Source organism: Branchiostoma floridae, chromosome 11 (genome assembly GCF_000003815.2).
Source record: "Branchiostoma floridae strain S238N-H82 chromosome 11, Bfl_VNyyK, whole genome shotgun sequence".
In the NCBI taxonomy this organism is placed as follows: domain Eukaryota; kingdom Metazoa; phylum Chordata; class Leptocardii; order Amphioxiformes; family Branchiostomatidae; genus Branchiostoma; species Branchiostoma floridae.
Genome location: NC_049989.1, coordinates 6,118,068 through 6,137,965, shown reverse-complemented (window position 1 = coordinate 6,137,965; position 19,898 = coordinate 6,118,068). Strand labels below are relative to the sequence as shown.

At 40.2% G+C, this 19,898-nt stretch overlaps 4 protein-coding genes across 4 annotated transcripts in view; 2 read left to right on the top strand and 2 right to left on the bottom strand.

Annotated features, from left to right (window-relative positions):
* Positions 1–12,810, bottom strand: part of LOC118426160 (serine/threonine-protein kinase 36-like) — an 18,505-nt gene extending 5,695 nt beyond the window's left edge. The window contains exons 1-25 of the mRNA XM_035835421.1: positions 12,631–12,810; positions 12,389–12,499; positions 11,894–12,034; positions 9,413–9,490; positions 9,109–9,239; positions 8,926–8,974; positions 8,490–8,557; positions 8,164–8,296; positions 7,652–7,745; positions 7,090–7,268; positions 6,485–6,672; positions 6,138–6,264; positions 5,640–5,783; positions 5,149–5,228; positions 4,789–4,888; positions 4,490–4,587; positions 4,121–4,226; positions 3,494–3,644; positions 2,775–2,890; positions 2,426–2,533; positions 1,790–1,888; positions 1,225–1,383; positions 861–887; positions 476–586; positions 7–34 (exon numbers count right to left, since the gene is read on the bottom strand). Coding sequence (XP_035691314.1) covers positions 7–34; positions 476–586; positions 861–887; positions 1,225–1,383; positions 1,790–1,888; positions 2,426–2,533; positions 2,775–2,890; positions 3,494–3,644; positions 4,121–4,226; positions 4,490–4,587; positions 4,789–4,888; positions 5,149–5,228; positions 5,640–5,783; positions 6,138–6,264; positions 6,485–6,672; positions 7,090–7,268; positions 7,652–7,745; positions 8,164–8,296; positions 8,490–8,557; positions 8,926–8,974; positions 9,109–9,239; positions 9,413–9,490; positions 11,894–12,034; positions 12,389–12,472 — 2,599 coding nt within the window. The 5' untranslated portion in view covers positions 12,473–12,499; positions 12,631–12,810. The remainder of the gene's footprint in view (positions 1–6; positions 35–475; positions 587–860; positions 888–1,224; positions 1,384–1,789; positions 1,889–2,425; positions 2,534–2,774; positions 2,891–3,493; positions 3,645–4,120; positions 4,227–4,489; positions 4,588–4,788; positions 4,889–5,148; positions 5,229–5,639; positions 5,784–6,137; positions 6,265–6,484; positions 6,673–7,089; positions 7,269–7,651; positions 7,746–8,163; positions 8,297–8,489; positions 8,558–8,925; positions 8,975–9,108; positions 9,240–9,412; positions 9,491–11,893; positions 12,035–12,388; positions 12,500–12,630) is intronic.
* A 247-nt stretch (positions 12,811–13,057) lies between these two features.
* LOC118425887 (radial spoke head 14 homolog) lies at positions 13,058–15,825 on the top strand. Its single transcript, XM_035835025.1, has 4 exons — positions 13,058–13,378; positions 13,607–13,678; positions 13,990–14,143; positions 14,763–15,825. The coding sequence occupies exons 1-4, from the start codon at positions 13,184–13,186 to the stop codon at positions 15,362–15,364; spliced, it is 1,023 nt and encodes a 340-aa protein (XP_035690918.1). The 5' UTR covers positions 13,058–13,183; the 3' UTR covers positions 15,365–15,825.
* Positions 15,826–16,048: 223 nt separating this feature from the next.
* Positions 16,049–18,651, bottom strand: LOC118425886 (39S ribosomal protein L37, mitochondrial-like). The gene is made up of 4 exons (XM_035835022.1): positions 18,289–18,651; positions 17,788–17,867; positions 17,544–17,655; positions 16,049–17,283 (listed from the first exon to the last, which is right to left on the bottom strand). The coding sequence occupies exons 1-4, from the start codon at positions 18,526–18,528 to the stop codon at positions 16,270–16,272; spliced, it is 1,446 nt and encodes a 481-aa protein (XP_035690915.1). The 5' UTR covers positions 18,529–18,651; the 3' UTR covers positions 16,049–16,269.
* A 195-nt stretch (positions 18,652–18,846) lies between these two features.
* Positions 18,847–19,807, top strand: LOC118425888 (28S ribosomal protein S23, mitochondrial-like). The gene is made up of 2 exons (XM_035835026.1): positions 18,847–19,119; positions 19,435–19,807. The coding sequence occupies exons 1-2, from the start codon at positions 18,912–18,914 to the stop codon at positions 19,746–19,748; spliced, it is 522 nt and encodes a 173-aa protein (XP_035690919.1). The 5' UTR covers positions 18,847–18,911; the 3' UTR covers positions 19,749–19,807.
* Positions 19,808–19,898: the final 91 nt, after the last annotated feature.

Genomic DNA, 19,898 nt, shown 5'->3' with positions numbered 1-19,898 from the left:
GGATGCCATGCTGCAGGGGACAGGGCACAGTCACCTGGGAATGGGGTAGGGAACACACAGCGTCAGAAAATTGTGCTACATGTACAAACATCAGTATGATAAAGCTAGCACAATATCCATCCCCAAACAAGAGTCTGATATGATTGGCTGAACATAGCTGTGACAAGTTGGTACCCCAAACAATCTGACATTACTTTGCGGTGTTGCCATAATTTATCCTGGCTCTAAACTTCAACATGGATGAACTGAAGCCAAATCATACTTCCAATTTTCAAAGTATCCTATTACACCACTTCTGCCTTATATGTTGCCACTTTGCAATTTTAACATAAGTGCAGACACACACCAAGACAAAGCACACCAACTGATTACAATTCCTCCATTTTCACAGATTGCGAGGCTGACCGGATGTTAGGTGGGCTGCTATAAGCGAGATTTAATCAGGCTAAATATATTGTATAACCATGTGTCTCACCTCCGAGAGTTCGGAAAGGACATGTCTGCAGGCCATGAGGACCTCGTCTATCTGCATCTCTATCTCCACACCAAAGTTACTCATCTGGCTCAACAGGAGGGCAGCAGCAGCCTGGGGAGGGGAGGGGGGCACAAATTGGTTAAATTACAGACATCAAAATTGTACATATGAAAGGCTTAGCTCATCGAAAGATTTCATATTGTCAATCCAACACCAAAGCATCCATTCACCATTTTCAAATCAGTAAAGACTGGAGCAAACGAATGAAAATTTGTATGGTGAAAATTCTTTCTAAATCCTTTATACCAGTACACCTGAGAGAAAATGTTGCAATTGGTTGTTAGTATTTCCCTTAGGCAATACACAAAGATGACTGATATTTCACCTCTATTGATGGATAACGTTTTCTTTTCTGGAAAAAAATTCATAAAATCAAGATCAGTCAGATTGGAGAACTTACAGGGAACATTGGTAAAGGTAATAAAAAAAGGTAAAGCTAGCTCTATACCATCTTAAACCCTGCTACTTAATTCCATAACCAATACAGATTGGGATGTCATATCATAATGGCTTCTTCAGATTGCTAAAAGCTAAACAAAGAGCTCCTTGCTTTAACATCTGTTTGCCTAGGACAAGAAAATATCATAAAATGTGATATGCTAAATAACACTGCAAGCACACAAGGATAAGTGCTTCGACAGTTTATTCAAATCAATACAAAATTACGAGGCTTTTTCAATCTAACTTACCCCATGGCTGGGCACCTGTGACTGGACGTAGATATCCACAATCAGACCAGATGCATCTGCCAGCACCTTGGGCACCTTATTCAGCTGTAGCAGGAAGACACTCAGCAGCTGTAGGGTCATCTCAAACCCCTGCAGCAGAACGGACTCCTCCAGAGGCACCTGCAACATACAGTGAAAATAGACATGATTGGAATGGATATAATGAATAACTGGAGATATTCACAAGGATGGGGTATTTTGAGGCTATTCAGCACTTGATCAGATCATTACCACTGTGAAGCAATTGGTTAAACGGTTATGGGTTATGCTGATCATACTGTCACATTGCTACTTGGACCATAAAACTCAATGTCAAGTTGCCAATATTGTGCACTGAATATTTGAATGATGAAAACTAGTACTACTACTGAATACAAATTTTTCACCTGTTTCTAATATCTCTAGACATCTCTGATAGTAGATCTACATGTTTTTGATCTACATGTAGGATTTGCAATTTTTTAGTACACAATTTAAACACAACAAAAAAAACAATTTTTTTTTTCACACAGTACTCAGTACAGACCTGTCCTTCTAGGATGGCCAGCAGTGCTGCCATGGGCTGCTCCTGGGATGTCACCAGCCGACACATCTTCCTGGACACCTGGGAGGTGGTGTACAGGACCTGCAGGAGAACAACAAACAAGTCTAAACAACATTACCTGCAGAAGCCAGAGAGGGAAACCTGAAAGGCTGGTACTGTAGCTATGATAAAGACATATTTCAGACAAAATAACAAATAGATACTCTACAAGGGACTACCCCCAATCAGTACAACTATCCAGAACAAGATTGGCTCTTGCTGGCCATGTAGTGCGTCATGAGGAGATGGTCGCCAAAGTCCTCCTCTGGCAACCTGACGAAAAAAGACGAAGGGGATGACCTGACACTCAAGAAAGGGCTGGATGAAGCGGTTGGACTAAAGGACAGTAACCTGCTGGCCGCTATGCTAGACAGAGATGTCTGGAGCAGCAGCATTGAGGTTGAACTGAACTGAACTGAACTACATGTCTTCATGCAAATTGGCAAAAAAAGTCTAATAATGTTGGAACATCTTATCATACTAGTACCTAGTATAGTGTATTCTTAAATGCATACACCCTGATGTTGTACACAACTTGTGCATGTACCTTGATGACACTGACACAAAGTGTGCACGTACCTTGATGACACTGACACAGTTGTTTGGGTCGATGATTCTCTCCATCAGTTCCTTCAGGATGTACTCATTATGGGAGCTCAGCAACTGGTCTGTGATGTACGAGGCCACCTAGTAATAAAACAAGGTATTGCAGCATTGGGTCACCAGTACAAATATGATGTTACAGCATATGTAGCGTTATCATCGACAACAACAAACCACCCTGAGTAAATAAGTAAGGAGAAGCACATGTGTTAAAAGATTTGTTCTTACCAATGATATACACTAAGGAAAGGAAAAATATGAAATATGGGATTTCATTCGTTGTTATATATTCTTTATTCTGTTACATGTATGATTGATAGGTTACCATCTTCTTCCCATTGTCTTTACCACCAATGTGAATCATGGAGGCCAGGACAGATGTTGTCATGGTGAACATCTGCTCCACCCGTGCTGAGGCCTCTGCTGGGCTGGGCAGCACAACTGGAGAAAAAGAAATAGTCTTATTCCAGACTGGGAACATAATCAGCAACAGCTATTGACACAATTGTCCAGAGTGGTAGTAGATCCCAATTCGTCATTATTATCAGCAAAATGTTAATGAATACAAGAAGAATAACACGTCAAGTCAAGTTTATTGTAACTGCAACCCTTAGAACAATGAAAGTTTGCTACAGTCTTATAGTCTGGAGCACGTAAGCTAAAACGGAGGTATAATTTTACTTGCAGCAACCATGGCAAACTGATAACATGCCTCTTTACTTTAGAGAGGACAAGAGTCTGGAGACCCCAGAACTCTGTGAAAATACCTAGAGTTAGTAGATTTCTTGCTTTGTATTGTCTCGTTAATTGAGTGAATAATCTTTGGGCGTATCAATGGAAGATCGGCCATATTTAAGATCAACAGAGGGTTGCGCATATTTTTTTACCTGAAAATCGTCCCTGTCACATATAAGCCACACTTTGTACCTTCTACAATTGTTGTGCAATAAAGTTATTATCATAAGCAAGGCTCGGGCGATTGCCGCAGGATCATTGTCTGATTGATTTTTGCCAAATATGACACAATCATACAGTAGGACTTACTCTCTAGTTTCCTGAGTAGCCCTGCTTCTATCCTGGTCATGGCCACCAGGGTGTTCAGCACCGCACAGTTCTGGTCCACTAACCGGCTGTAGAACCGCTTGGGGATATCTGTCTGGTTATGGTCCATGGAGTCACACAGGAACATCAGGCACTGGGGGGAAACATCACAACATTGCAAAGAAGCCATAGATTTCTTACTGTTACATAAGGATAATTTACAGTGAAGGACTAGGTTTATGAAGGTTTGACATCCAGGCAAACAATATTTACAGACAGATTAATAGAAATCATTATAAAAAGAATACACAAATTACTTTCAGACATTTTGACTGACATCCTTTCCAAGGACAAGGATATATAACGTTAGTTCACTTTTATCCGCGGGGTAATCTATATCCGCTGTGTTGCTAAACAGGGTATCCAGGGATATCAAAGTTGATGGACAGTAGTTTCAAATTGTACTATTTCCAAAATATTGCTGTTTGAAACCATCATCTGTTTACTTGATATACCTAAATAGATTGTTCTTAAAAAGAACAGATATAGGATACCCTACGGATAAAGGTGAACTAGCGTTATATATTGCATTTCTTGGGCGGCGCTCTTTTTTTTTCACCCTGAACTCACCAGCAGTCCCTGTTCCCTGAGCTTGAGATCATGGTCAGTGGGTTCCTTGATGACCAGAGGTAAGATTTCCACAAATGACAGAGCAGATTTCTCAAACACCTCAAAACTGTAGGCAAGAGTGAAAATATATGATATGTTACATTTTTGTTCAATGTGGATTGTTCAAAGTATGACAGTGGATCATATGGCATAAGAGGAAGTACCATGGAGTATTAAACTCAGTCTACTTTCACAATTCTTTACCTTAAAATGTAATTGCAAGTAAAGGACAATAAATGTATGGCTTGCAACACAATAATGTATAGATAATGATAGCTTAGTAAAACCTTTACTTATTTGCCATCAGATGGATATCATCAAAGACTGCACCTTTTTGTCCCCTTGATCTCTGAAATGTTGAAGTCACTGGAAAAGTATGCAGTGAGAAGGCTGACCAGGTCACCAAGGATCTGAAGACACCACGGAAGCTGCAAAACACATTGTCAAGAGGTGTCTTGGGTTCTTAGACATATTTTAAGACATTTGAAAGAAGAAATTGAGACTACTAGTATTCTTCATGGTAAGGTATGTCACATTGTCTCAGATAATGAAGTATTGCGGCATACAACAAATATTTGGGCAGTTATAACATGAGAGCAGTAACATGAAACACAAAATAAGCGAGGTACCTTCTTGATGTTTGTTTTCTCCAGCAGCTGTTTGGTGAGGTGGAGGGTGTAGGAGGGGACCTCCATCTGCTGACACAGCTTATACAGCAGCTCATTGTCACTGGGAGAGGGGTTATAAAACAGGTTAGCTCAATTTGTTTACACTGCCATGGTACTGCACTTTCACACTGACATATAGCAACTGTGGTGATTACAAAAGCTCAGACATATGTTATTCACAGTCATACTTATACAGAATAAGACAAGTTATAATAGCTATGTGCAAGACAGGTTGTCTTATCATTGTTGTTGAATAAAAGTATGCTATATCTTCATAAATATAAACCAATGTTTGTTACATGTTATACACTGATAACTTACCATTTAGTGGCCAGTAGGTTACAGATGACCCTGAGGACAGGCCTGAGTCTGGACGCTCCCTCCAACATCCCTTCCAACACCTGGCAGGGAACATCATTAATGTAATTACTCCTGGAGTTTGATGACCAAAGATTTAAATATGTGACACACTGATTGATGTACATGTTATTTAATCAGCTCCTGTGGAGTGCCTGTGAAGCTGGTGTGTTATACTGAAGGTCGGTTATAAAGGCTATACAAGACAGATACAGAACAGTTAAATGTAATGTGAATTCACTTTAATCTGTTACCTAAATCCATTGTTTTTAAAACATTTGGGGATATCACATTGGCGGACGGCGGTTTGAAACTGCTATATTTTGAAAATACTGCAAATTGAAATAAATAGTAATTGAGTCCATCCACTTGATATTCCTAAATAATCTTTATTTTAAAAACAACAGATATAGATTATCCCACAAATAAAGGTGAGCTAGCGTTAATCCCCACACCTGTTGTCCAGACGCCTGCAGCCGTGCAGAGATCCTGGAGGCGAAGTTGTCGTCCTGCAGCAGAGTCATGGGCGCGGTCAGCTGCATGTTGGACGGCTCCGTCGCCTCGATGAACTGCTGCCACTCATCATCACTGTCCAGCTCCTGGAAAATTTATTTCAGCTTTATTTCAGGCACTCAGCCCAAATCAATGGTCAGCAAAAATATTAAAACATACAAGACAAGAATACAAATACAGATACATATGCAGTAAAATGTAAGTATTAAGCCAGGATATTTGAAGGTAAGGTTGATGTAATGACTCCATAATGTGCAAAGATAGCAGGCATCTGAATGGGTGAATCCAATATTTAACATATTAGACTAGATACAGATTTCATCTACATGTAAACCATACTATATTACCCACAACCTACTGACCACATTCAATTTGGTGCCTTGTGATTATTGACTACATCGGTATTCCACTCTTACAACAAACGAGGAATAGTATCTCACCTCGCTCTCCAAGTTGACATTCTCGAAGCTCTTCTTAGCCTTCTTTTCCTTCTCCTTGGCCGCTGCCGCAGCCTTCTGTGCAGCGATGTCCTCCTCTCTGGCATAGTCATGGCTGATTCGGTCTGCCCTGTTGAGACATGGAACACATTCAGGACTTCTTTATTAGGAAGTTAATATTGTATAGGTAGTGACTAGTTCCACAGATTTTCTGGACCAGCTTGTAATAATGACATTGGATATTGAAAGCTAGGGAGGGAGAATGTTTAGATAATGATGTAAAAGTATTGGCAATACAAAAATAGTCAATTATTGTAAAACATCTGTATTTGTGTGTCTATGACACTGACCTTGGGGTGACAGGTTTGCCTTTACTACCAGTTTCCCAGTCGTCTTCTGCTGCTGGCTGACCTTTCACCTTTGCCCCCAATGCAGGGTTAGCAGGGGTAACACGTGGAGCCTTTGTTGGAGTGCTTCCTGCACCCTTCTCAGGGCCCTGCTGTTTGGACCAGGCCTCTCCCTTCCCATCAGGCTTGTCCTGAAAAAAAAACACGTACAAAAAAATATCCATCAGGCTTGTCCTGAAAATTTTTTTTAAAAACACTGACATAAAATATCCATAATGATTTTTAAGAGCCTCACCATTTATGAGCGAGATTGAACAAAAATGGAAAAAAGGTCTTTGCTTTTGCTTGACAGTATGTTTCTTTTCTTTATTGAATAAAGAGCCACTGAGATAGAAACCGAGAATGAGCATTCAAATGAGATTACTAAGTGTACAAATCAAAAAGATTTATAATAAATGTTCAGTTACTGACAGTATTTGATATATATGTACCTCTGCTATCAAAGATAATCAAAACCCCCTCATCCTTAATTTCTTTCATCCTTGCTATCATGCTACACCAGTGTTAAATAGGAGAAGAACCTGATACCCTCAGCCATCATGACTTACAGAGACAGGTTTAGCCTTCTCCTCTCTGCGTTTCTCCCTGGCCTTGCTGAGGATCTTAGACTGTCCAGTCTTTTTGGTCTGCTCCTTCACAGCCTTGGCCTTGGCAGCCTGCACCTCGGGAGGAGGCTCCTCCGTAAAGGGCATCTCAGCAGCTGTCAGCTTCTTGGTTTCCTCAAGAACTGAACAAGTGGGTTTTAAAGTCAGGGTCTTGTTCTTCCAAAAAGTTAGATTTGCATCTACATGTTGTATTACCTATGATTGATCAGTAGCCATTGCCTCTACAGATTGACAGATAAATGTGTGCCACTACTAGGTATAAAATGTATGTGAACTTGTTAAGTGCTAATGTGTAAAGTTGGTGTTTAGTTGGTGCAGAAAAGAAGAAAAATTTGGACATCTACAACTTACAAGCCCCTAAAATTATTGAGCTGCAGTTTTTTTTGCTTTATTTGACAGAAATTTAAACTCCGAGCAAGAAATCTCATGAGCAGTAGTCTTAAAATTCTGCTGCAAAATGGAGATATATTCCAATGAACTTGAGATTCATTTTCTCCTGTCATACCAACAACTCCCTCCTTCACAAAGGGATGGTGCAGTAGTGCAGGCCAGGTCAGCCGCTTCTTGGGGTCCTTTACAAGGAGTCCCTGCAGAAAATTCTGGGGGAAAAAATTGTAAAATATTAAAATCCCTGTAGTACCAAAGAAAATAATGACATACTACATTGTGACAAATAAGAATTGCTCAATGTTGAGCTTTTGAATGTATTAAAGTTGAGTCACTATACCATACTGATATCAGACTTAGGACCGCTCAGTGTCCTTAGCGAACACTGCATCGCAGTGAAGATGACGATGATGATGAGTGTGAATAATATATATTACTTCAATACCTACAAGAGGATTCTTTTCTTATGTGGCATGAAATGTAACAAAGCTGCAGCATGTTCAATCACAGAGCATTTAGAGACAGTAGACTCATACAGACAGTAAGTGCCCTCTGGCAGAACATACAGAAACTGCACTGCAAAAACATGATAGACACAGAGACAAGTCAGAAAAAACATTTGATGTTGACCTTGAACTCAGGGCTCATGTTTTTGGGCCACTTGACGGGATCCTTGATGATGAGACTGACAAGCTGGAAGATACTATTTGTGTAGAAGGGGGGTTGGCCCACAAACAACTCATACAGGATACAGCCAAGAGCCCTGGAAGAGACGGACAAGACCATGATGTTAGTTACACCAATACCCGCTAGTAACAAACAAAAAAATCTATGTTAAAATTGGGAGTCAATGTTATCTACTAAAATATTAGCGTCACTGTAGTAACGATACTACACTGTCCTTGGTACTGAATAGGACATCAAGAATTGCTGTACTGTTCTTGGTACTTCCTTACCATAAGTCAGCATTGTGGTCGTATGGCTTCTCTTCTACAAGTTCAGGAGACATGTACAGTGGTGTGCCCTGGAACAAATAAAATTCGTCAGATACGTTCCTTACTCAACCCTAACCTTAGGATCTTCAATTTAGTGCAAAACAAATTGAGGAAAACCCACATTGTATTTAGATTCTGACAGTAAAAAGTTCGTTAGTGACTAGCAAAAGATAGTGGATGCGACCTCTGACTGACCACTAACAAAACCTAGTTGCTTTGGTATCTTCTGTACTGTGCGTCTTACTACCTAGGTGTCCAACCTCCATCAATTGACAGTAGAACAGCTTGTGTAAATGAAGAATAAAGAACTATGTGTAAGGCATCTAAAATAATTATTCTGGGCAATGATACCCAGGAAATAACTGTCAGTGGGATGGACATATTATGAAAATGTTACCTTTATTGAAGTCAGAACAAGTGTGTTGATACTCATGGCTCTTGCAAATCTATAACAACAGAACAGACAATATTATTTTGCATCACAAGGTTTTCCAGTCAGATAACACATAGTAATATTAGTATCACTCTCAACACATCTCAGCTGACCAAGAGATACTACAAATGTACTAGTATTACTTACCCAAAGTCACAGAGTTTGACCACCCCTCCCTTCCCCAGTAGAATGTTCTGAGGCTTCATGTCCCTGTGTAAGATACGGTGTGCATGCAGGTAGTACAGGGCTGAGATGAGCTGACTCGCAATGGACTGGACCTGCACAGGGGAAAAGGGATTTACAACTTCCTTGGTACTAACTCTTCCTTCATCAATTTTTGAATATATTAGTTGCTATGCAAATAAAAAATTCATGATTTTGAAATCATTACGGTAACCATTTTTCTTTCTAAGTAGGTTTCATATACTTTTTAGGTACGAAAAACACTAACTTGTTCCTCTGGTAAGTTCCCATCATCCTCTAGGATTTGGAACAGCTCTCCCTCTGCATACTCTGTGACAGCTACCACCTGAAAACCACAAAATCATAAAATATTCTTTTTAAATGCTGACAAAACAATTCTACTATTACATGGCTAAAATATGGCACACACTGACTCACATATTCCAAACTTTGAACTGATAAATCTGCTTTGTGCAGTATTACTAGAGACAGATGACTTAGAATGTTAGATCTGTTAAAAAAGCTTTACCAAAATTCATCACTAGTTTCAAGTCATCAATGTATTCTAAACAAAATCGAAAATATCTAACACCTTTCTACATGTAGGCAATAGTTTTAAAACCTTCTCTGGTACACATAACACTGTGGCAGCCCAACATGTTAACAGTTGTGCAGTATATAGAGATAAGGTTGATCTTTACTAACCCCGAGCAGATGGGGAGCAGGGGTAGACTTACAGGAATCCAAACCAGGCATGTTTAACTGTAACTAGGGACTACTGCTCATGCAAATATGGTAGTCAGGCATTCAGGCCCTCACAAACTGCACTGTTATCTTTGGCAGAGGAGTCTATCAGGCTTAGTCTATGACTACCTCCTGCAAATACTCACTCTTATCACTGTTCAGTAATAGGTATATACCATTAAGCATCTTTTGTACCTGATACATGTACATTGTATATGGGAAAATTGTAACACTAACAGTAGAAATATTGAATAAGTAGTGAGTTGTAAGTAGTATGCATCTTATCTGCATAAAAGATGAACAGTACATTATTGTATACAATTATATTTTGAACATCAATTTTCAAAAACCTATGAGAAGATTTGCCTGATTGTGTATACAGGGTATCTTTCTTTGAATTATTTGTCAACAGTTACTTGGAACATTGAATTTGACCTTGCAAAAGTAAGCAGACTTACAGTGTATGCCAATTTCATGCCATAATTTATGCATTAGGCAATGTTCCCTTTGAAGTTCCTGTTTCACGTGAGTTTTCTTACTTCCTACCATCAAATCATTAACTTAAAATGTTCTTAACAACAACTATTATGCATTTATAACATCTGCAAGATATAGATATTAAAATTGGAAGTGATATCAGCTGTTTGACACACATGCCATAATACCATAAACCCTGTTGCCTGATCTTTTCTTGTGTATAAAAGACTGTTTGAAAGCAATGGATAGTCGGAGGGGTCCGGAGGGCGTGTGGTGTCTAATCGTGGCTGATGATTAGCGATAGACGTTCACTTCAATATAAAAACCTAACTGTGTTGTGTTGACATCAGATAGGCTTATCCTGTAATGGCTGCTATCACGAACCCACGCCCAAAGCTTGACCCCTCTTTTTGATGGGGTGTTTTTTTGTGTGTTCAGAGATTCATAATCTGAGTCACAATTTTGCCTTCATTTCAATAAAGCTTTGATTTTTGATAAGTTGGATATGTTAGAAATTTTGTTCATAGATCTTTTAACAATGACAATGACAATGACAATGACAATGACAATGAAGTTTATTGCATATTCATGCCCTCCTAGGGCTAAATGCAGTAAGTCGCATACAAAGAGTCTGATAAGTAAGCTATTCTATGTTCTACTTACGACTATATTTCTACATGCTTCCTCCCTCTTCTTAAAACATGTGAAGACGAACTTACAGAGTTCTTCTATCAAATCATAGTTAACTGATGTCATTATATATTTGAAAAAGTCTTCTTTTGTTAGTTGTGCATATTTCTGTTTTGCAAGCGTAGTACTATTAACAAAGGTATTGCGTATATCTTTATACAGTGAGCATTCTAGAAGAAAGTGCGTTTCATCTTCTATATACCTATAGTTCTTATCACAAAACATACATAATCTATCATTTGGAGGAGTTCGGGTGTATCTACCGGCTTCAATTTGTAGAGGATGATCGCTTTCTTTTAACTCAGAAAGGAAAGTCAAAAGATAATCAAATGATTTTTAAAAATTGCTAAAAATCATGACTACATTCCCCAAATCCTGTAATCTTTGCGTCTGCAAGTTGGCATGTAGCAGTACCTTGAAACAAGATATCAAAAATGGGAGTTTGGCTGCAGTACTTTATAGAGCCACAGGGAGGCCCATTATCAAACTTGACCTTTGTTCTCCCATCCCACATGTATCATCTGGATCCATCCAAGGCTTCTCAAGTTGTGATTTTCACAAACACACACACACAAACACTCACACACCAGAAACATAACCTTCCTGGCAAAGATAATCAGCTAGCCTGACTAAAGTTGTGCTCCTAGCGGCCAGCCCGACAGTGGCCACCCCCCCTCGGGCCATAAATCCCAGCCAGCAAGAGATTGTGTAAACACAGGCTAGTAATCAGCTAATTCAAGAGATTATCAAAATACTAGTATTCACAGCTTAAAGCACAACTACAATTTAGCAAATGTTAATTTTCCTTTAAAAAATGTAATGAACTTTTGATTTTCACCTCCTTTGGAGTTTCAAAGCTGTCGAGCATCTCGATGATGTTGGGGTGGTGGAGGTGCTGCATGATCTCTATCTCACGCCGGAGGTTCCGCAGCTCTTTCTCAGGACGGCCCACCTTGGGGATGAACTTCAAGGCTACCACCTGTATGATGAGGGATGTCAAAAGTGTGTCAGACATCGGGTCCAGAGGCAGAGATAAACATTGTTCTTTATGACTACAGAAAATATCTTCCTTCTGGAGGTCTTCTCTACAAAATGGATGTGGTGCTTTTGGATGGACACAATGTATTTGAAATTACCTGTAATAAAATCAATTGCATGTTTGTTTGTTTTTCTCACAAACAACTCAAGTTTATACAACACCCCACTTTGGTGCAGGGATCGTGATTTACAACTTGTTATGAAAGCATGAGCTACTAGTAACGTTATCTGTGTAAGTGTGCAAAAATTGTACCAGCAAATTATAACAACAACAACAAATAATTTATTGACTTACCTGCCCAGTATACTTCTTTCTCCCCTTGTATACTTTCCCAAATGACCCTTCACCGATGCACTCCAGGACATGGTAGCGGTCCATAACTTTTTAGCTGCCTAAGATCGATTCCTGCAGGATGAATGAAGGTATCAAGGTATGAATGATAAGATATTCCCTGGTGAAAGAGTGAAAATGATTATCAAGAGAAAAATGCCGACAGGTGTAAACAATCAAATACAACGTCGAATATATCGCCTTACCTGCATAGAACGGAATATCCAAATGACTGGCTTGATTCTTTATACAATTAAGTAATTCTCCCTTCCAACATTTTTCAAGTATATATCTTTGTGACACTAATTTTCTGCAATTTTCTTGAGATAATTACTGAACTTCGAAACGGCCCGCCATCTTGTCTCAAATCTCGCCCTGCCGCAGTCTCGCGAGACGTGAACGAGAGTGGATGACAGCAGCGAAACTCGACACAATCAGAAACTTTGAAAACTACCAAATTCAACTTTATGATCAATAAGCGCCTTTAAAACTCACTACAGGTACAATGTAAAATATTATAAATGATAGTAAGGACATTTTTACTATTTGTTGTCATTCAATCATGTTTTGGCCAATTTGGTTCGTGGCGTTTTGATGTGGTTACCATGACAACAAATTAAACAAAAGGTTTGCGGTCTGGCTGTCCTGGCAAATATCGATTCGCGATTTTCGTGCCAAGAACAGTTTAAGCCCGGTGCTTCCACCGCATACCCATAGACGTTCAACTTTATTCTCTACTGGTTGAGTACAACTTAAGCCATGGCGAAGACGGTGATCTCGCAGAAGCTTCCGCCGGACATCGACCCGACCAAGGCTCCGCTGGCGTACGGAGACCGGGCCCTCCCCAGGCTCAACCGGGAGCTGAACGATAAAGAGCTGATCACACGGCAGCGGGCCTTGATGACTCTCTGCGACTACCTCCACGATCCGGAACACATCGCAGAGGCGTTGAGAGTTAGTACTGTGTCCTGTTCTCTCCTTGAAACTTTTTTGAGCGAGATAATTTTACCTTGCTGTCTATCAAGTTACCGTACAAACTAAGTCATGTTTTCCTTCCAACTTCACATCCACTTCCCGAGTTTGTGTCTTGCTCTTCCCATCACCCCATGTACATTTATAGCCATGTTGTATGATGCTATTTCATCCGCATTCAAATAACAGATCTGTTATTCCTCTCTACAGGTGGGTGTGGCTGAGAGTCTTAAGAAGCTGCTGAGTGACAAGGACCCGACAGTGAGGCACAAGACAACAGAAGTAAGACCATAAATTCTGAAAAGATATAACACAGGTCTGAATGCAAAGAGAGGCATTAAGAATCTTGGAATATAGAAGCTTATACTTTGTGCTCATAGTCATAGTTTCAACATTATCATTATGTGTCGTTTTTGCGAGATACTGTAATAATTTTAGCAGCAGAAAGTGATCATGTCTTATTCTATATGTTAAGACTGAGGTTATTATGAGGCTTACTCAGGCCTCAATGTAGTAATAATCTTATTCTTATCAAATGATGAAGACTACCTCTTTTTTATCTGACAGATACCAATATTTTCCATCCTCTCCAGGTGCTGTATGTTATTGCCACCCACAACAAGGGCAGAGATGCCTTCCTGGACTATGGCATTATTGTGCCTCTGTCCAAGCTGTTTGATGACAGTGTGGACCTTGCCAGGAAGAATGCACACATGGCCATGGAGATGATGTCTGAGATTCCATATGGTAAGTCTTTGTGATGGATGAATTCAGCGACTGTGATTGTGAAAAAAACCTAGTTTGAAGCATATGTTCAGTATAAATAGTATGTATCCTTCCTTTTTTTACCTGCTTATTATTGATACGTTAAAAGAAAAATTCTCTATCTTAATGATTTTAGACATTTGTATATGTTGTGAATGAGTATAATTTGATGTAGATAACAGTAAATATTTAATTTGATGTAAAGATATGATATAAACAATTGCATGTGCATGTACTACTACTTCTACTTTTCCCATTCTAGATTTTCAGACTATTGTAGTTACTAAGTTTGTCCCAGGCAGTCATCTCATTTTTTTCTTTTGGACATTCTTCAGTAAATACTTAACGTTACACAGTTAATGTCATTGGACAGAAAGCTTTGGCCCCTTTCTTTTGTTCATCAATATTTAATCGCTACATAAGTACGTTTTCATGTTTTATCTATTCACCATCTATTTCTCACTTGACCTTTACATGTACCTTTGAAGTATTACATTGACAGAATGACAGTGTCGACTCTAGTAATGGGTTGTGTACAGGATCTAATGAACACAATTCTTGATGCTCAGGTTTAGATATTCCCTTTCTGTCGTATCTGCAGGTGCTGCAGGTGTAGTGGAGGCTCAACTTGTCCCCAAGCTTGTCGGAAAACTGCGTGACGAGCTAAACGAGATCAAGGAACTGATCCTGGACACGTTACACTTCTGTCTCCGCGTGGAAACCATGCATGCTCTCGTTGCCGGGGCAATGGAGGTCTTCACCGAGCTCCTCGGCCACAACCAGGCCATCATCCGCGCCAAGGCCGCACGCGACATCATGGACCTCAGCGTTCCGCTCGACGGCAAGAACAAGGCCTGCGAGGTGAAGGCTCTGCCACCATTGGTCGGGCTGCTGAAGGATGGAGACACGTACGTCCGATCCATGGCGGCAGGAGCCATAGCGACCATCACCATAACAACCCAGGGGAAGTACCTGGCCTTGGAGGCTGGAGCAATTCCTCATCTTGTAGAACTTGTAGAAGACAAGAACAGTGAGGTGCGCCTGAATAGTCTGAAAGCCCTGACCACCTTGTCGGAGGCTCCCGAGGGGAGGAAGGAGCTACTGAATCATGTAGATCTCATCAAGAAGAGGATGGAAGACGAGAGCGAGGCGGTGGTGAAAGCCGCGACTATTGCCGTTAGGGTCATCACATGGAAACCATAGGAACTCACCCTTAGCGCTAGTTTTCATGGTTTCCTTAGAATACTCCACACCAACATTTTATTTCTAGATGTAGGCAGGTTGCCTAGTTGTACCTCTAGATACTTCCTAAGTGTACATATGAAGTGTTTGTTGTACAGAATAAAATCAAGTAGACATAATAAAATAAACATCTTAGGGTGCCAAGATTCTACTTTTAACTAGAAAATCATGACATTTACCATTGCCATTGAATTTGATATCACACTGAATTCAAACAGTTGTATGTATAAAGAGGGAATGTCAAAATCAGAACACATTTTAACTGTTCTTAATGGTGTTGTTGTCTGCTCAACATGTAAATATTGCAGCTATGATATAACATGGAATTTCTTTATGCTGTACAGCCACTAAGTTTAGGACCATTTTAAGTTGACTTAAGTGTTGTCTCACTTCTCCCACAATAAAAAAGCTACCAGAAACAACATGCTTGAAATGTTGTCCCATTTTTCTTCATCATTCCCTTTCAGTTCTGTGGTACAATATGGGTCTTTTTACTGGATTGACATATCAACTTTTAGTTTTATCAGTTTGAGTATACCAAATTGCTTTTAACGATGCTGTATTTTAATTACTTCACTATTTAAACTTATAAGTTCTGTCTAACATAATCTAAGGATAAACAGCACAATGAAAAGAACAGCCAGATATGCTGGAATTTGAATTTATTACTTTCCAAAAATGGAAACACATCGTTATCTCAGTATCATCTTTTGTTACTGCCTGCCAAAGTCAGGCACACTTTATGATCCATAATCCATTACATTTCAAACACCAATAAAGATCATGTCACAGTTACCAAGTAATTCACTGTATGTAACATGGGGTCTTAAAAAAAAAAAAGTGGTGCAATTTTCTCCTTCACATGATCATGTACTTCCATGTTGCCCACTCTGTGCCTGATGAGCAGAAGTCACCCCATTCATGTACATGCCTACAAACTTCTTAAAGACATCGGGATTGTACTCAAGCAGTCCAACCTCCAGTCTTTTCTTGTTGATCTTCACCCAGCGCTTACGTTTCTTTACCGGCCACAAGTTTGCAGCATGATCCATGAGGTACATGTAGTTGTACAGACGGTTGTCGCAGTCGATCCATACCATGTTCTTCACCCCACCATCTTCTCGTAACTTTGTCGTGTTCAGTTGGTACACTAGAAAGTGGAAGACTCCATCCTCCATGGCGACGCCCTGTGCTGTGATTGGTTCTGGTAGGTCCATCTCGGCATCTCCGTACAGCTTTCTTGCACGAGCCAAACAATTAGCATGAGCAAACATCATCATTTTGACAGTCATGTGCCTCCGTCGCGCCGCTCTGTCGATGTTCAGCAGAAACAAGGTGTGCATGTGTGGGAAGGAGTACCCATCCAAGAAACCCATGTGATCCTCTGGGGTGTATATGTTGGCGACTTGCAGATCGATGATGGGAGCCACAGGGAAGATGGACTCTAACTCGTGTTCAGCGGTTTCTGCAATGTCGTCAGGATTAGCAAACGGAGGCAGTGGTGACTTGGACAGCATCATTGTCCCGATCTTTCCTTTGGTCTGGACCAGATCCTCCCCGCGATGCCAGTTGGCGGTGACATCCATCCCGTCTACGACACGCCTGTCGAGCAGCTGTGGGTATTGTCCTGTAAGAGTGGAGCACATGTACAGGAGCTGGGACATAATGTACTGTGCAGACTGGTTCCTGCTTACCATGGCGTCCTGGGTGTCGTGTTCGTGTGCGTACAAGATGGCTTCCCGTACGCGCTGCTCGTAATCAGGAACGGTGATGTTGTTACCGAGGACCATGATGTGCTGAGGAAGGGTTCCATTGTTGCCTTCCTTCTGCATCCACTTGGACTTGGTCAGCAACAGACCCTGTTTCTCACCCTCCAGCACCTACATGGAACAGATAGAAGAGAAGTCTAGACTTCAGCTGCCTGTGATATCTTGTGACAGCTTCTCAACATTCCTAACTTACAACATTGCCTGTTATGACTATAAATTATAGTGTAATTCTTACCAGAAGTAAGCTAGGGTGGTAAGAAATTTAGGATTAAAACTACAACACAACTGGCTTGCTTCAGACCTTTTCGGCATTGTGCATGATGGTAACATGATTATTGATACCAAGTATATATATTCTTGTCAAAGCGTACCTTTGTGAAAGGATGGAAAACGTGGGCAGGTTTGTCGTGCCAGTTCTTGTCCTCAGGTCCAGGTTCTTTCTGTTTGTCTCTCAGTGGATTGTTGTTCCAATCAAATGGCCGTCTGTCATATGCACAACAAAATGCACTTACTTAAGTTAAGATATACACAACTACAATAATGTTGCTACATTTAAATACAGTTAATACGAAGCAAAAAAACATTTTGACACCAACCGCGACACAAAATACTTACTTGAATTGCCAAGTGGACCAGCCAATGTTCTCTGGGTCAAACCAGGTTCCGAAACGGCACTCGATATCTTCATAGTCATACTGAGGGAGAAGAAGAGATGGGAACGGTTAATGAAACTTTGAAAGTTTCATGACAATATTTTGTCTTTTCTTTTTACAATGTGACTATGTAAATTCCCCCAAGCATTTATGGTGTTTTTGTGAATGACAAATATGATATTGATAGCAAACAGAATGGCATGTTAATCAATATATATTTTTGTTACATTAAATATCACGTGGAGAGGAAGGTCTTCCATATATAATATTCTAAAAATCATAAGATAAAGATCATTAAAATTTATTCAAACTATTTCCTCATGTATACAAGGAGCTTAATGTATATTAAAGTCATATCAAAAGCTCCCTGCTCATATGTCCTATGTCCTAGTTTTTTCAAGACATGATGATCTTTTCGTTTGTCGTTTTTCGTATTGTCAATTTTGATAAGTTTTTCCCAAACCTTGGTCCTCTTCGGCTTGAGGAATTCGCTCTTGAACTTCCTGGGGTCGTAATACTGTCCGGACTGCCAGTCGGATCTGTACGGGTGGTTGGAGGGGTGGTCTCGGATGTCCTTGCGGACTACCCGCTCCTCGCCTTTCCACAGCACGACGCTCGTGCTCACAGGCCTGGGACAAACTGCTAAGCGTAAACCTGACTTCAGAAGCAAGCCAGAAGGCCGTGAAGCATTCATAGTTAACATTTTCTACTTCCTAGCACGGAATCAGAGAGATAAAACCGTTCTAAACTGTCATGCTATGCCATGCCCAAAATTCTACCACGAGCTGCCATCTTGCTTCAGTCCCATCATTCTTTACGATAAGACTGTCCTTTGTATATGCCTTGAAAAATACCCAATCAAAATACTTTTTGGTACGATTTATTCAATATATTATGTTTATCTGATATAAAATATAAATGTATTAATATTAGTATTACTTCTTTGTGATTATTTTGATACAGCTTGTCATTAACTTTTTTCAAAGAAAGATAAATAGTCAGGCACTATATTGTTCACATTAAACCTCTAAATCACCAGAGGTCGGAGGTCAGTAACAAGAAGAGAGGTCATCCAGTCGGTCCAACATGGCTGGGAGTCGTTTGGAGAAGTTTGGCACGATTTTTACCCGCGTTCGTGACTTGATACGCGGGGGAGTGATGAAGTACGAGGAAAGGCCGCTTTGGTACGACGTGTACGCGGCGTTTCCGCCCCGAGACCCACCACTGGCGGAGAGGAGTTACGATATCAAACCGGTCAGGCGAATCCTGTATCCTGAGGACAAGATTCGAGCAGGTAAAAATTATGCACAAATTTTATATAACGTTAATGTTATATGTATAAAGAATCAATTCATAAAACACTGATAACTTTGGCTTTAGATCGACAGTGAAAATGAGGGAAATGATATTAATAAACTGAAGCCCCATACAATACTTTAATAGAATTGTTGCTACACATTAATATTTAGTTGCTAGTTGCATGTCAGTTTAGTTTTACATCTCTCACAAATTACAAGAGTCACAGTATGAATTTATACATGTTTTCACTTTTTCCATTACACTGCTCGGCTGTGCTTGTATTTAACCCCTTTTTCTTCCATACTTTCAGCTTTTTACAAGACCTACGGCACCCCCCGCCCCATGGACCTGAGTGACCCGGACTCTGTGTCGGAGTGTCAGAAGTTCATCCTGAAGTACCAACAACTGGAGAGACTGGGAAAGTACCAAGAAGATGCTGAACTCTTTGAGGCAGCAGCAAGGGCACTACAGAGGGACGGGGTCGTCCTGAAAAAGAGACAGTTGAAACAAGTGACTGATACTGTAGAGGAGCCACAGGAGAGTCAGAGAGACCCTGCACTGAACATTCGCATTAGTGACATGATAAAGGAAGCGCTACAGAAAACAGAGACAGAAAAATTGTGACTTAGATTCATAGACTGAAATGTGTTATGGTACAAATGTATTGAATTTCATAAAAATCATCAAAGCATTGTTAATGTAACATTTTTTTTTTTAGTCACCAGGACTGTATGTAGACTTAAGAACTACTACCATGGTACAAATGTAGTATAA

Bases quoted from the DNA above. Each gene is read 5' to 3' on its own strand.
- LOC118425888 (XM_035835026.1), top strand. From the start codon at position 18,912: ATGGCTGGGAGTCGTTTGGAGAAGTTTGGCACGATTTTTACCCGCGTT. The intron at 19,120-19,434 runs GTAAAAATTATG...CCATACTTTCAG, and splicing joins TGAGGACAAGATTCGAGCAG to CTTTTTACAAGACCTACGGC.
- LOC118425887 (XM_035835025.1), top strand. From the start codon at position 13,184: ATGGCGAAGACGGTGATCTCGCAGAAGCTTCCGCCGGACATCGACCCG. The intron at 13,679-13,989 runs GTAAGACCATAA...CATCCTCTCCAG, and splicing joins TGAGGCACAAGACAACAGAA to GTGCTGTATGTTATTGCCAC. The intron at 14,144-14,762 runs GTAAGTCTTTGT...TCGTATCTGCAG, and splicing joins GATGTCTGAGATTCCATATG to GTGCTGCAGGTGTAGTGGAG.
- LOC118425886 (XM_035835022.1), bottom strand. From the start codon at position 18,528: ATGTTAACTATGAATGCTTCACGGCCTTCTGGCTTGCTTCTGAAGTCA. The intron at 17,656-17,787 runs GTAAGTATTTTG...TGCATATGACAG, and splicing joins TGGTCCACTTGGCAATTCAA to ACGGCCATTTGATTGGAACA. The intron at 17,284-17,543 runs GTACGCTTTGAC...TGTTCCATGTAG, and splicing joins TTTTCCATCCTTTCACAAAG to GTGCTGGAGGGTGAGAAACA.